The sequence below is a fragment of the Mustela erminea genome, chromosome 7 (genome assembly GCF_009829155.1).
Source record: "Mustela erminea isolate mMusErm1 chromosome 7, mMusErm1.Pri, whole genome shotgun sequence".
NCBI classification, from domain to species: Eukaryota; Metazoa; Chordata; class Mammalia; order Carnivora; family Mustelidae; genus Mustela; species Mustela erminea.
The window spans coordinates 53228397-53244530 of NC_045620.1; the positions used below are offsets into that span (position 1 = coordinate 53228397).

General features: G+C 39.7%; 1 protein-coding gene across 2 annotated transcripts in view; it reads right to left on the reverse strand.

Moving 5' to 3' along the window:
• Positions 1-15460, reverse strand: part of LOC116595385 (E3 SUMO-protein ligase RanBP2) — an 85197-nt gene extending 69737 nt beyond the window's left edge. For both annotated transcript variants that reach the window (XM_032351642.1, XM_032351641.1), the window contains exon 1: positions 15257-15460. In XM_032351642.1, the coding sequence (XP_032207533.1) occupies positions 15257-15328 (72 nt within the window). In that variant the 5' untranslated portion in view covers positions 15329-15460. The remainder of the gene's footprint in view (positions 1-15256) is intronic.
• Positions 15461-16134: the final 674 nt, after the last annotated feature.

The window sequence follows — 16134 nt, forward strand, 5'->3', positions numbered from 1 at the left end:
GAGTAACTACAAAACTCTGATGAATGAAATCAAAGAACTAGGGGCACCTGGGTGGCTCAGTTGGTTAACTGACTGCGTTCAGCTCAGGTCATGATCCTGCAGTCCCGGGATAGAGTCCCCCATCAGGCTCCCTGCTCAGCAGGGAGTCTGCTATCAAAGAACTAAGTAACTGAAGACATTCCATGTTCATGGACAGAAGATCTGATCTTAACAAGATGTCAGTTCTTCCCAACTTCACCTACAGATTTGGTGCAATCCCAATCAAAATCCCAAGAACTTATTTTGTGGATATCAACAAAGTGATTCTAAAGTTTATTATAGAGGCAAAAATCCCAGAGTTGCAAAATATTGAAGAAAAAAATTAGAACTGACACTTCCTGACTTCAATACTTACTATAAACCTAGACTAATCAAGACAATGTGGTGTTAGGTGGTCCCTTCCAGAGAGCTGATAATGTAGCATAAGTGGAGCAAAAAAAGCGCACCTTCCACAAGTTCACCTACCCTGGCATGGACCTCAACCAGCTGCTGGATGTGTCCTAAAAGCCATTAGTGCAGCTCTACAGTGCCTGGCAGCAGTAGGGGCTCACCTGGGGTTTGTGGAGGAAACAACACTCAGTGTTGAAGCATGTGTGCAAGGCCAAAGAGGCTCCCCTGATGGAAAAGGTGGTTAAGATGAACCTGTGGGACACGATCATCCTGACTAAGGGTGGTGGGCAACATGGTGGGTGTCTACAATGGCAAGACCTTCAAATAGGAGGAAACCAAGCCCAAGATGACTGGCCACTATCTGGGTGAGTTCTCCATTACCTTCAAGGCTGTGAAGCACAGGCCTGATACTGAGACCACCCACTCCTCTACTTCATCCCTGGTAAGCAGCCTGTTCAGTCAATAAATGAACAGATGTCTCAAAAAAACAAAACAAAACAAAAACAAAGTATATCAGCAAAATAAAAAACAAAAACAAAAGTATATTAGCAAAAATATAAACAAAATGGACGCATACAGTTAACTGATTTCTGACAAAAGAGCAAGGGCAATATAGTGGAGGCAAAATAGTCTTTCAACAAAGAGTATTGGAATAACTGACATCCACACACAAAACCATAATAAAAATAATAACAACACAGACCTCATACCCTTGCAAAATTTAATGCAAAATGGATCACAAACCTAAATGGAAACATAAAACTATAAAATTTCTAGGAGATAATGGGAGAAAATCTAAATGACCTCAGGTTTGATGATGACTTTTTAATATACAACACCAACGGGACAACCCATGAAAGAACTGATATGCTATATTTCATTAAAATTAAGAATTTCTGTTCTGGGGGTGCCCAGGTGGCTTACTCGTTAACCATCTGCCTTCGGCTCAGGTCATGATCCCAGGGTCCTGGGATGGAGCCCTGCAGCAAGCTCCCTGCTCAGCAGGAAGCCTATTTCTCCCTCTCTCCCTGCTTGTGTTTCCTCTCTCCACTGTGTCTCTGTCAAATTTAAAAAAAAAAAAAAAAAAAAAAAAACTTCTGTTCTGCAAAAGACACTGTCAAAAGTATGAAGATAAACCACAGAATGGAAAAAATATTTGCAAGAGAAACATTTGAGAAAGAACTATTACCCAAAATACATGAATTATAAGAAGAAGAAAACAAGATTTTAAAATGAATCAATGGAGGTGCCTGGGTGGCTCAGTGGATTAAAGCCTCTGCCTTCAGCTTGGGAGCCTGCTTCCCCCTCTTTGCCTGCCTCTGCCTACTTGTGATCTCTGTCTGTCAAATAAATAAATAAAATCTTTGCGGGGGAAAAAAAAAAAAGAATCAATGATCTGAGCACATCACCAAAAAAAAAAAAAAAAGTAATAATAATACAGACAGAAAATAAGTATATAAAAAAATCCACATTGATTTACCTGCAAATTAAAATAAGATACCATTACATATGTATCAGAATAGCCAATGTCTAGAACACTTACAACACCAAGCAAGGCTGTGGTGTTACAGGAACTCTCATTCATTGCTGGTAGAAATGCAAAATGGTAGATACACTGTGGAAGACAGTTTTGCAGTTTCTTACAAAACTAAACATAGACATACACTTGTACACACACACACCCAAAATCTGAAAACCTAAACATACACTTAAATGATCTAGTAATAGTGTTCCTTGGTATTTACTCAGAAGAACTAAGAACTTAAGTCACCCAAATTCCCGCATACAAAAGTTTTATAGTCAAATCTTTGAAGCAACCAAAATGTTCTTCAGTAGGTGAATGAATAAACTGTAGTACATGCCGTTAATAAGATATTATTCAGCACTTTAAAACGAACTATCAAGCCATGAAGAGACATGGAGAAGACTTATGTACACATTACTGGAGAAAAAAGCCAATCTGAAAAGGTTACATACTGTACGATTCCAACTATAAGATATATTGAAAAATGCAAAACTATGAGGACACAAAAGATTAGTGGTTGGGGTGCCTGGGTGACTCAGTGGTTATGCCTCTGCCTTCAGCTCAGGCCATGATCTCGGCGTCCTGGGACTGAGTCCCACACTGGGCTCTCTGCTCAGTGGGGAGCCTGCTTCCCCCTTTCTCTCTGCCTGCCTCTCTGCCTAGTTGTCATCTCTCTCTCTCCATCAAATAAATAAATAAAATCCTTAAAAAATAGTAAAAAATAAAAAAGATTAGTGGTTGCCAGGGACTAGGAGTAAGGATGAATAGGCTGAGCACAGAGGATTTTTAGTACAATAAAACTACTCTGTGTGACACAATAATGGTAGATATACATCATTATGTATTTGTCAAAACCCATTGATTATACAACACCATAAATGAACCCTAAGGTAAACTACGGACTTTGGGTGCCAATGATATACCAAAATACGTTCAACTGTAACAAGTATACCACTCTGTGGGGAACACTGATAATGGGTGAGGCCAAGCATTGTGTGCAGGCAGGGAGTTATGTGGGGAGTATCTGTACCTTCTCCACAATATTGCTGTGAACCTTAAGGTTGAGAAGAGGCCACAGGAAAGAAGGCAGGAATGGTCTGGGAGCAAAACAGACTGTGGCCATCCAAGGTTAGGAGGGAGATAGCACAGTAGAGGGCAAGAAACCGATCACCACACCAAGGAGTCCACTGGGGTAAGACCCATAATATTAAGTCATAGTATTAAGTCCCATAATACTTGGCTTTGAAAGCAAGAGAGGCCAAGGAATTTAAAAATCAGAGAGATCTGGCTCTGAGAGCCCAGAAGGCATACACAAAGCACAACAGCCTACACAGATACAGCACAGAAGCAACAACTTGAAAAATATCTGCAGTATACAGCGAGGAAGAGTTATTTACTCATCTCAGAGTGTGTCACAAAGAGGCAAAGATAACAGGGAGTCCCCTCCAGGAACAAAGGAGCTAAGAGGGGCCATTTCCCTCCAAAGACCCCAGCATAAACACATGACCACCTCTGGGAAACACAGTGCCATTACATTCGCTACATAACTTGCTTATACCAACCAACGTTCCTTCCCCATGCCACCCCACGCTTCTGTGGACCTATCCTTCCCAGTCACACTTCCGTCAGTCTCAGCCCTGTCTGTGGGTACCTGCCCCAGAAGATCCGTGCAAACCCTGCCCACACCACATCTCTGACCCATGCATTTTTATCAGTTCAGCAGCAGTGGCAGCAGATCTCATTTCACAAAGAGCCCAGCATGTACCTAGCTAAAACATGGCCACCCCATCAGGGAACAAACACTGCCCACAACAGGCAAAAAGAACCTCTAAAGATGACTGGACTAAAGAAAAAATTGGCCAGAACAGAATAGCAGAGCACATCCAACATGCAGAGGAGACACTCCCTGAAGCACCAGGTCCTGGGAAACAGGGGACACTGCACTACAAAGGCATTACATCTCCTTTTCCTAAGGCATTACCTTCAAGAGTGGGAGACACAGCTGACTTTCCTAACACAAAGAAACAGGAAGTAGGGCAAAATAAGGAGACAGAAGAATATGACTCAAATGAAAGAATAGGACAATAAACATAGCAAAACAGATATAAGTAATATACATGATAGAGAATTTAAAGTAATATTCATATAGATACTCCCTGGACTTGAGAAAAGAGTGGAAGACATCAGTGAGACCCTTAACAAAGAGAAAACAAAAAATAATAATAATAATAATTAAAAAAAATAAAAACAAAAAATCCAGAGGTGAAGAATATAATAAATGAAATTTAAAATACACTTGATGAAATAAATAGCAGGCTAGAAGAAGCAATGATGCTGAGCAAGTAAAAGAGAAAAAATTATGCAAATTGAGAATAAACTCAGGAAACTCAGTTACTCCACCAAATGTAATAATATCCATATTATAGGGATCCCAGAAGAAAAGGAGAGAGAAAAGGCGGCTGAAAATGTGTTTAAAGAAATAATAAGCTAAGGGGCGCCTGGGTGGCTCAGTGGGTTAAAGCCTCTGCTTTCAGCTCAGGTCATGATCCCAGGGTCCTGGGATCAAGCCCCGCATCGGGCTCTCTGCTCAGCAGGGAGCCTGCTTCCTCCTCTCTCTCTGTCTGCCTCTCTGCCTACTTGTGATCTCTGTCAAATAAATAAATAAATCTTAAAAAAAAAAAAAAAAAAAGAAATAATAAGCTAAAAACTTCCCTATCTGGGGAAGGAAACAGAAATCCAGATCCAGGAGGCACAGGGATTTCCCCCCACCAAAAAAAAAAATCAACCAAAGATTATCTAAACCAACACACATAGTAATTAAAATGGCAAAACATACTAATAAAAAAAAAACTTAAAGCAGCAAGAGAAAAGAAAAGAGTTACATAGAAGGGAAACTCCATGAAGAGATCAGTGGATTTTTTTCAGGAGAAACTTTGCAGGTCAGAAGAGAGTGGGATGTGAGATTCAAAAGGCTGAAAGGGAAAAAATCTGCAGCGAAGAATACTTTATCCACCAAGGCTATCATTCAGAGAAGAGATAAGGAGTTTTTCAGACAAAGAGAAACTAAGGGAGTTCAGGACCAGTAAACCAGCCCTACAAGAAGTTAACTAAAGGGAACTCTGAGTGGAAAGGAAAGACTGTTAAGTATGAAAAGACAGATAAAAAAAATTTTATCTGTCAAAATCAGTCAACGGACTCACAAAATAAAAGGATGTTAATTAGTGACACTATATACCTAAAAATTGGAGAAGAATGGGTTCAAACATAAACAAACATTAACTCATACAAAATGCTAAATGCAGAAGATGTTACATAACAAACCTAATAGTAACCACAAATCAAAAGCTGGTAGTAAATATGCAAAAAATAAAAAGAACCCCAAGTATATCACTAAACCCAGCAAATCATTAAAAAGAGCAAGGATCAGAGCAAAACTACACAAAACAAGTAATAAAATAGCAATGTATATCTATCAATAATTACTTTGAATGTAAATGGACTAAGTCTAAATGCTCCAACCAAAAGACATAGGGTGACAGACTGGATTTAAGAAAAACAAAAAAACAAAAACCAAGACCCTTCTATATACTGCCTACAAGAGACTCATTTCAGATCTAAAGATACTGCAGATTCAAAGTAAGGGGAAAGAAATATTTATCATTCAAATGGCTGTCAAAAGAAAGCTGGAGTAGCAATAGTTGTATCAGACAAGAGAGACTTGAAAGCAAAGGCTGTAACAAGAGATAATAAAGGACATTATATCACTGTAAAGGGGAAAATCCAACCACAAGACATAACAATTATAAATATTTATGCATTCAACATAAGAGCAAATTCACAAAACAGTAAATAACATAAAGGAACTAATCAACAGTAATAAAATAATAGTAGGTACTTCAACACTTCACTTATATCAATGGACCGATCATCCAAACAAAAAATCAACAAGGCAACAGTTGCTTTCAATGACAAAGTGGAACACATGGATTCAACAGATACATTCGGAATGTTCCATCCTAGAACAGCAGAATACACATTCTTTACAAGTGCACATGGAACACTGTCCAGAACAAATAAAAAATTAAGCCACAAATCACGTCAAATTAAAAAAAAAAATCAAAGTTATACCATGCATCTTTTCTGACAACATGATTAAACAAGCCATCAACCCCAAGAAAAAATCTGAAAAGACCACAAATACATATAGTTTAATAACATACTACTAAACAATGAATGGGCCAAGGAATCAAAAAAGAAATCAAAAAGTACATAAAAACAAACACAAGAGACCAAAAATCTTTGGGATATAACAAAAGAGGTTCTAACAGGGAAGTTGGGTGCCTGGGTGGCTCAGTCAGTTGGGCATCTGCCTTCAACTCAGGTCATGATTCTAGGGCCATGGGATTGAGACCTGTGTGGGCCTCTCTGCTCACTGGGGAACCTAATTCTCCCTCTTGTCCCTGCTCATGCTCTCTCTTGCTAGCTCTCTCTCCAATAAATAAATGGAAACCTAAAAAACAAAAAAAAAGTTCATAGCAATACAGGTGCACCTGAAGAAAGAAGAAAAACCCCAAACAATGTAACTAAAAGACCTAGAAAAAGAATAAACAAAACCCAAGACCAGCAAAAGAATATAATATAGATTAGAGCAAAAATAAATGTTATAGAAACTAAAAAAAACAAATCAATGAAACCAGGAGTTGATTCTTTGAAATGATCAACAAAACTGATAAACCTCTAGCCAAACTCATCAAACAAACAAACAAATACTGAGGGGAGAGGGGGCTTAAACCAAATCACAAATGAAAGGGAAACAACCATCACCACCACAGAAATACAACTATAACAGAATACTGTGAAAAATTGCATGCCATTGTGCCTGGGTGGCTCAGTGGGTTAAAGCCTCTGCTTCGGCTAGGGTCATGGTCTAAGGGTCCTAGGATCAAGTCCTGCACGAGGCTCTCTGCTCAGCAGGGAGCCTGCTCCCCCCCCCCCCCCGCCTGCCTCTCTGCCTACTTGTGATCTCTGTCTGTCAAATAAATTTAAATCTTTAAGAAAAAAGAAAAGAAAAATTGCATGCCAACAAAATAGACGATCTAGAAGAAACGGATAAATTCCTAGAAACAATAACATACCAAAATTGAAGCAAGAAGAAATAGAAAATATGAACAGACTGATTACCAGCAATAAAACTGAATCAGTAATCAAAAAACTCCCCAAAAAAGTCCATGACCAGATAGCTTTGAAGTAAAAGTCTACCAAACATTTAAAGAAAAATTAATACCTATTCTTCTCATACTATTCCAAAAAGCAGAAAAGGAAGAAAAAGTTCCAAATTCAAATTCATTCTACAAGGCCAGCATTACCCTGATAGACACAACTGAAAAAGAGAACTATAGATCTAACAAACACCTTTGCAAAAATCTTCAACAAAATACTAGCAAACTGAATCCAACAACACATTAAAAAAATCATTCACCACAACGAAGTGGGATTTATTTCCAGAATGCAAGTGTAGTTCAACATTTGCAAATCAGTCAACGTGGAACAGCACATCAATGAGAAAGGATAAAAACCATATGCTCATTTCAAAAGCTGCAAAAGAAGCGTATGACAAAGTACAACATCCATTCATGATATAAATCTTCAACAAAGTAAGTTTAGACGGAACATACCTCAAAATAATAAAAGCCTTGCATAAAAAACCCACAGTGAACATCATACTCAATGGGGAAAATTAAGAGCTTCCCAACGGCTAAGGTCAGGAACAAGACAAGGATGTCCATTCTAACTACTGTTGTTATTCAACACAGTACTAGAAGTCCTAGTCACGGAAATCCAACAAAAAGAAATGAAAAGCACCCAAATTGGTAAGGAAGAAGTAAAACTTTCACCATTTGCAGATGATATGATACTATACATAGACTCTACCAAAAAACTACTAGAAATGATAAATCAATTCAGTAAAGTCAAGAATACAAAATCAATGTGCAGAAATCTATTGCATTTCTATAAATCATTATGTATGAAGCAGCACAAAGAGAAATTAACAATCCCATTTACAATTCCACCAGAAATAATACAATATCTAAGAACAAACTTCACAAGAGATGTAAACTATAAAATAATGATGAAATTGCAAACGACAGAAAAAATGAAAAGCTATTCCATGCTCATGAATTGGAAGAACAAATACTGTTAAGAGGTTGACACCACCAAAACCCATCTACACATTTAATGTAATCAAAATACCTACAGCATCTTTTACAAAGCTAGAACAAACAATCCTAAAATTTGTATGCAACTATGGAAGACCCTGAATAGCCAAGATTGGAAAAGGAAAAAACAAACAAACAAAAAAACCTGGAGGTACCACAAAATTCTGGACTTCAGGTTATATTACAAAGCTGTAAACAAAAAATCAAAACAATTTAGTACTGGCACAAAAACACACAGATCAATAGAACAGAACAGAAAGCCCAAAAATAAACACAATTATATGGTTACTCGCCAACAAAGGAGGAAACAACATGCAATAAGACGGTCTCTTCAACAAATGGTGTTGGGAAAACTGAACAGCTACATGCAAAAGGAGAAAACTGGACCACTTTCTCACACCATACATAAACATAAATTCAAAATGGATTAAGGATCTAAATGTGAAACCTGAAACCATAAAACCTGTAGAAGAGAACTCGAAAAGTAATTTCTCTGACATCAGCCACAGCAACCTTTTCCTAGACAGGTCTCCTGAAACTAGGGAAATAAAAGCAAAAATATACTATTGGTACTACATGAAAATAAAAAGCTTCTGCACTGAAGGAAACAATCAAAAAACTAAAAGGCAACCCACTGAATAGAAGGTATTTGCAAATGACTTATCCAAAATACATGAAGATGGGACGCCTTGGTGGCTCAGCAGTTAAGCATCTGCCTTCAGCTCAGGTCATGAACCCAGGGTCCTGGGACTGAGTTGGGCATCTGGCTCCCTGCCTGGCGGGAAGCCTGCTTCTCCCTCTCTCACTCCCCCTACTTGTGTTCCCTCTCTCGCTGGATCTCTCTTTGTGAAATGAATAAAATCTTTAAAACAAAACAACAGGGACGCCTGGGTGGCTCAGTTGGTTAAGCGGCTGCCTTCGGCTCAGGTCATGATCCCAGCGTCCTGGGATCGAGTCCCACATGGGGCTCCTTGCTTGGCAGGGAGCCTGCTTCTCCTTCTCCCTCTGCCTCTGCCTGCCACTCTGTCTGCCTGTGCTTGCTCTCGCTTCTCTCTCTATGACAAATAAATAAATAAAATCTTAAAAAATAAATAAATAAATAAAAATAAAACAAAACAACAAAACCAAAATACTTGAAGACTTTATACAACACCCAAAAAATAATACAATTTTTAAAAGAACAGAAGACATATACAGACATTTCTCCAAAGATGACATACAGGTGGCCAACAGACACATAAAAAGATGTTCATTATCACTCATTATCAGGGAAATGCAATTCAAAACTAGAATGACAGATCATCTCACACCTATTAGAATGGCTAAAATTTCCATCCTTGTTGGCAAGGATGTGCAGAAAAAGGAAACCTCTTGCACTGTTGGTGGGAATGCAAAGTGATGAACCCGTTATGGTAAACAACATGGAGGTTCCTCAAAAAGTTAAAAGAGAGCTACCATATGATCCAGGAATCATTAACTACTGGTTTTTTACTCAAAAAATACAAAAACACTAATTCAGAGGCACCTGGGTGGCTCAGTCGATTAAGTGTCTGCCTTCAGCTCAGGTTGTAATCTCAGGGTCCTGGGATCAAGCGCCACTTGGAACTGTTGGGCTCCCTGCTCAGCAGGGAGTCTGCTTCTCCCTCTCTCTCTGCCTCTCCCACTCACTTGTGTGCACAAGCTCGCTCTCTCAAATGAAAATATAAAACCGTTTTTAAAAAAGTTTTAAAAAAACCACTAATTCAAGAGAATATACACACACACAAATTTATTGCTGTATTATTTACAAAAGGTAAATTATGGAAGCAGCCCAAGTGTCTATCAAGAGTTAAATGGATTAAAGATGTGGTAGATATATACAAAATGGAGTATTACTCAGCCATAAAAAAGAACAAAATCTTACCATTTGCAACAACATGGACGGAGCTAGAGAGTATAACGCAAAGGGAAGTAAGTGAGAGAGACAAATATACCGTATGAATTCACTCATGTGGAGTTTAAGAAACAAAATAAGCAAAGGAAAAAAGAGAGAAACCACAAAACAGACTCTTAATTACGGAGAACAAACTGATGGTTACCAGAGGGGAAATGGGAAAGGGGATGGGTGAAATAGGTGATAGGGATTAAAGACATACACTTATGATGACCACTGTATAATCACTACAATACAATCACTATATTGTGTATCTGCAACTAATAGAACAGCGTTAACAATGGAATTAAAATAAAAAAACTTTTAAAAAGGCATTAAAATGGCAAATTTACTACATATATTTTACAACTTAAAACATCAATAACATAACATACCAAAACTCATCACACTGTACATTTTAAATGGTAAACTGTATCTCAATAGAGCTATATAAAATATCCTCTCATCTTATGTCCAAATAGTGACATATTCTCAGAAAACTATTCCAAGAGACCTCAGTAGAACAGTATTGAGTATACATCCTTAAAAGATGTATTTTAAAAGTAAAGAACTATAGGGGTGTCTGGGTGGCTCAGCTGGTTAAGCATCTGACTCTTGATTTCAGCTCAGGTCATGATCTTGCAGTCATGGGACTGAGCCCCACACTGGGCTCTGCACTCAGTATGGTGTCTGCTTCAGAGTCTCTCTAAATAAATGAATGAATGAATGAATGAATGAATGAATGAATTTTTAAAATAAATATAAAAGAACTATAAGCAATCTTAAACTTCAGTATTAATAAACACCTGAGGAAACCAAGGAGGCTAGAAGTGCAATCATAAGAGCCTCCCTCCCCCTCCCCAAATCCATAAATTTAAGACATATGAAGCAGTTTATGACAATATGCAATAATCAAGATGGCATTATAATGAACAGAGCTTTCTTCCCCCTTTTAAAAAATGAATAGATTCCCACTAGTTACAATATCAGCACATAATAGAAAAACAAACTCCATTGTCTATTTTGCTTCAAAATATCCCACTGAAGTCTATCTTGGGATAAAATGAATAGCAATTATTAAATAATAATATACAGAACCATAAAACTGTGAGGAAGTTTGATATTCTTCTGTCTCTATTTTGTTCATTTTATAAAAGAACTGAAGCCTAATTAAGTGCCTTGTTTAAGGATACATAGGTAGAAAGAAAAAGAGCCAATGTTATCTGTAATTCAGTCAGTCCATGATTCAGGATATCCATGATTCAGTCACTGCTTCTTTCCATGACACTTTATGCTACTGTAATATTTAAATTCATTTTCAGTTTTGACTCTCAAAACTGATGTGGGGCTGAAAAGAGGAACATTGAGACCTGGAGGGATGACACATTAAACCAGCTCTTGCACAGCCAAATCACTCTCCACCATTACAGCAGGTCCCCAACACACACTGCAAAAAGCTTAAGCAAATAAGATTTTTTTCTCAGTATAAATCAACAGGCTCCAAACTTGAGGAGTCCTAACAAGGGTAAGGGCAGGAGTTACAGAGGCAGATAAGCAAAGTCTAGATACTGAATGATGAGTTCCCCAATCTCCTTCCCTTGCAAGAGAAGATTAAAAATAGAACAAAGACACAAGTAAGAAAGATACGGAGAGCAAACCAGACCCAACGTTCAGTTAACAAAAACGTTTAAGATTGGGGGAAGGGGAGGAGGGAGCTTGGGATAGGGGACTGGGGGGTGTAGAGATGCTGAAAGAAATAAAACAATGTTCCAGAACTGAAGGAAATGAGTTTTCCAACTTAAAAGAAATGTCCAGAAAACCTATAAAGCTATCAATAAATAACAAGAATCACATCAGATTTCTAACAATACAAATGACCAGAAAATAAAACAATATTTTCAAAATTGGGGGCACCAGGGAGGCTCAGTCATTAAGCATCTGCCTTTGGCTCAAGTCATGATCCCAAGGCCCTAGAATTGAGCCTCACATCAGGCTCCCTGCTCAGCACGAAGTCTGCTTCTTCTCTCCCACTCCCCTGTTTGTATTCCCTCTCTCACTCTGTCAAATAAATGAATAGAAATCTTAAAAAAAAAAAAAAAAAACTTTCAGAATTGGAGAAAAAAATTATTTCAAACCTAGAATCTGATAACCAAACTATAAATTAGGTTAAGACGTTTTCAGGCATATCATGTTAAAAAAAAAAAAAAATCCCATCTAGCCCTTCTCAAAGTAAACCAGAGACTGTGCTACACCAAAACAGAGAAAGTCAAAAGGACATGAATTACAAAAAACCAAGGGTCTAAAAAAGAAAAAAAAACCTGAAGGTTATTCTCAAGATGATGATAAAGCCAAGCCCCAGAGGTAGAATTGTGTAGCCAAGAGAAGAAGCCAATCCAGACTGCAGCAGTAAGACAAGAGTGTTCCACAAGAAAGACTCTTAAAAAAATTTTCAGGCTTAAATCAATGGATTATGTGACCTCTTTGATCACACTTGAGAGCTAAACTGAGTTTGGGTAAAGAATTAGTAATACTTCCTAGATAACAAACCAAAAAAATAAAGCAATTATTAGCTCCAGGAAAAATAAACTACAAAATAAAGGTGGCTCAAATGCAAAATAGGTACCTTATCATAATTACATAAACAAAAACTATACATCTAGCCAAAAATTACAACAACAAAACTGGAAGATGAGGGGGAGAAAAATCTGTGGACAGAGATCTGCAGGACACAGGCAAAAATATCTAAAATGTGGAAAAGGAGACAGAGCAATAAAAGTATGTATTATGTTATTCAGAAGTCTACAGTATACAGTAAACAAACAACTAGGAGCTGTCAGAGTGCATCTGAGCAGTAGGAATTAGGGGTGTGGATTGGGAGGCCAACTCAACAGAAATCTAGGAAAACTAATAGAATCTAACTGGAGAAAGAAAAGAAACAAAGTGATACTTTCAACAAGGACAAAAGCAGACATGAAGGAACAGAAAATGACAAAACAAAAAAGACAAACAAATGAAAGCATAACAGAAGCATGGAAAGGGGGCGCCTGGGTGGCTCAGTTGGTTGAGCAACTGCCTTCGGCTCAGGTCACAGTCCTGGAGTCCCGGGATCGAGTCCCGCATCGGGCTCCCAGCTCCATTGGGAGTCTGCTTCTCCCTCTGACCTTCTCCCCTCTCATGTTCTCTCTCACTGTCTCTATCTCAAATAAATAAATAAAATCTTTAAAAAAAAAAAAAAAAGAAGAAGAAGAAGCCTGGAAAGGAAGACAATGTACCCATCATTGCATTCCAGAACTTAGGACATCCCAGAAAGCATCACCAGTTCACACAAGGCCAATCTCTACCAAACTGGAAGCCAAGTAAATACTAATCTTTCTACTCTTCAAAGCCACATCTCTGCCCCCACCACCACCCTCTCCCTTTGAAACTATCCAAAGCACCCTCTCCTGTCCTTTCACTTAGACCTAAGTTTATAGAATACCACCACCTGTTACAAAGTTACTCATTTGCTAATAAAAATCTCACTGAAATCCCCAAGTTCTAAAGTAAATGATTTTTCCTGTTTGAAGAAAAACATCTGATTAAAATAATACTCTAAATGTAAAACAGAGGTGGCCATAAAAATCAGTCTTTAAAATTCTGACTCCATCCCCCTTTATTTGATGGAAAAGTTAGGTAGTTCAAAGAACATTCTAAATTCTGTCTACAAAATTAAAGATCTTCATCTTTTAGGAGCCAGGGTCCCCACTAAAAATCTCATGAAAGCTCTAAACTTGGCTTTTTAAAAAGTATGTCAATTTCAGCAGTACAGAAACCTTTAGTTCTGTTTTAGACTACAGCACCACATTTGTTGTTTATGACTATGCCAGCAGTTAAAATTACAATCTGTATGTAGGTACCTATTCCTCTCTTCTGGTGGAACAAGCTGTAACCTACTCCCTTATTCCTAAAACAAACTAAAACCAGACCCATCACCAAAATCCTACAAAGACAAATGCCTAGTATATGATTAAAGATACAGTTATGCAGCTATTATTATCATGTTCATCCCTGGTTTCTTTTAATTTCCTCACACATCTTTATTCTCATAGGCCCTTACCTAGTAAGAGAGCTTGAATGACTGTCCCTTTAACATCAACGTTAGTACTCATTATATGCCAGGCATTGCCCTAAATGTTTACCGTGAGTCATCCTATATACTCCTATCAATATCATTACTCCAACTTACTGAAGTTTTTAACTTGCCTCAAATCACAAAGCTTACAAATGACAGTACTGTGATTCAACTCCCAAGAAAACTGACTCAGATACTGTGCGCACCACCTACACTTAGCCTTTTTCCTCACCCTCCACATCCAATCACTAAGATTCTGATGAACCCAAAATATCTGGCACAAAGTATCTTAAAAGAGAAAAAATACGCTGAGCATGTTGTCAAAAAGCCTAAAAATTGTAAGCCATAGTAACAACGGCCTGTAAGAAATTCAGAATACCCAAGACTGCGTTTTAGAAAATAAAGCAGATGAAAGAAGCCTCTTAAAGAGTACAGGCAATGGGAAAGTGGAGTGTGAAGAGTAGGGACAGAATCCTTATAAACGCACAACGACAGATGCTTCAAAATAGAGGAAACCCCCAGTGTTATTTGCGCGATCTGTAGGGAGTTGCAAGTGTGGCCACCCCTGCACCAGTCCGCTGGATGCCTACGATGGCTGCCCGTCACCGCAGTAAAAGCACCCCCGGAGGAGCGTCAGTGCCCCCGCGCTGGGTTCCACCAACCTCAAAAGCCTGGACCTCTAAAGCGGCACGCTTCCGCCACAGCGGTAACTGTCCGGGAAAGAAGAAATCCGCCGCAAATGGCAGGCTCCTGGAGCCCCGGTGACGAGGCCGCGGGGACGCAGCCGAGAACCCCGGGACGCGATGGGCCCGCCAATAAGGACCGTCAGGAGCAGGCCAGGAGGAAGAGGAAGAGCTGGCGCCAACGGCACCCGCCGCGCCTTCCCACCCCCACCCTCCACCTCAAGCTCACGAGCGCCACGCCGCCCACCGGACCGCGGGAGCCAGCCGGCGCTTCAACGCGCCAGGGAGCGGCGGCCGCCGGGAGCCATGACGCCGGCGCCGCGCGGGGCCGCGGCAGGGCCAGGGCGGAGGCCACCCGGCTCTTCAGGACCCACTCACCTCTCGGGGCGATGGGACGGAACCCTGCACCGAGGCGATGTACCGCTCCACGTCGGCCTTGCTGCGCCTCATCGCGCCACCGACCTGACTCCCAGGGCGCGGGAGGCCAGAGCCGAGGCCCACAGCCGTCGCCGTCTCCAAGAGCGAAGCGCCTGAAAGCCCGTGACGCAGCGCCGTCGCCGGCCGACTAGCGGCCCTCCCCGCATGCGTGTTGCGTCAGCACTGTGCGCCACGCCGACGTTGGCGTCCCTCCCGCCGCGCACGGCCCTCTGGGCGGCCCGGCCCTTGGCTACGCCTGGTCCTGTAGAGGGCGGTTGGTATTTACGCTGTGGGAGCGTCTGCTGTGAGGCGCGGGAAGGAGAAGTTCAACACCGCGCTAGGACCAGGGGCGTAGTAACCGTATCAGCGGGACAATGTTTTACTGCGTGGCTTCTCAAAACTTTCGGCCGTTTCTTCTTATTTTAATTACGTGATGCTGTGGAAGAGAAAAGCACTCTCAGGCCATTTTGGTGAGCGTGAAAATTGGAAACACCTTTCTGGAGGCTGTTGGTTAAATATATTATGTCGGACACGTGTGACTAAGAAGCATACATGTTAAAATTCCTGTATTTTAAAAGAACATGTTATATGAGAAAATTGAAATTCCATAATTAAAAGGCCACAAATACCTGGTTTTGGACGGTTATAATTGTATAATTTGAAGAGCCCCTCATTTATTTTATATATATATATATATACACACACACACACACAAATATGTATATTTCAATAGCAGAACGGTATTACCAAAATGTTTATAGTAATCATCTAAACATGAGTCATCTGTATTTTCCAAATCTTCAAAAATACTTATTTACCCCCAACCCCCACTCCGAGAC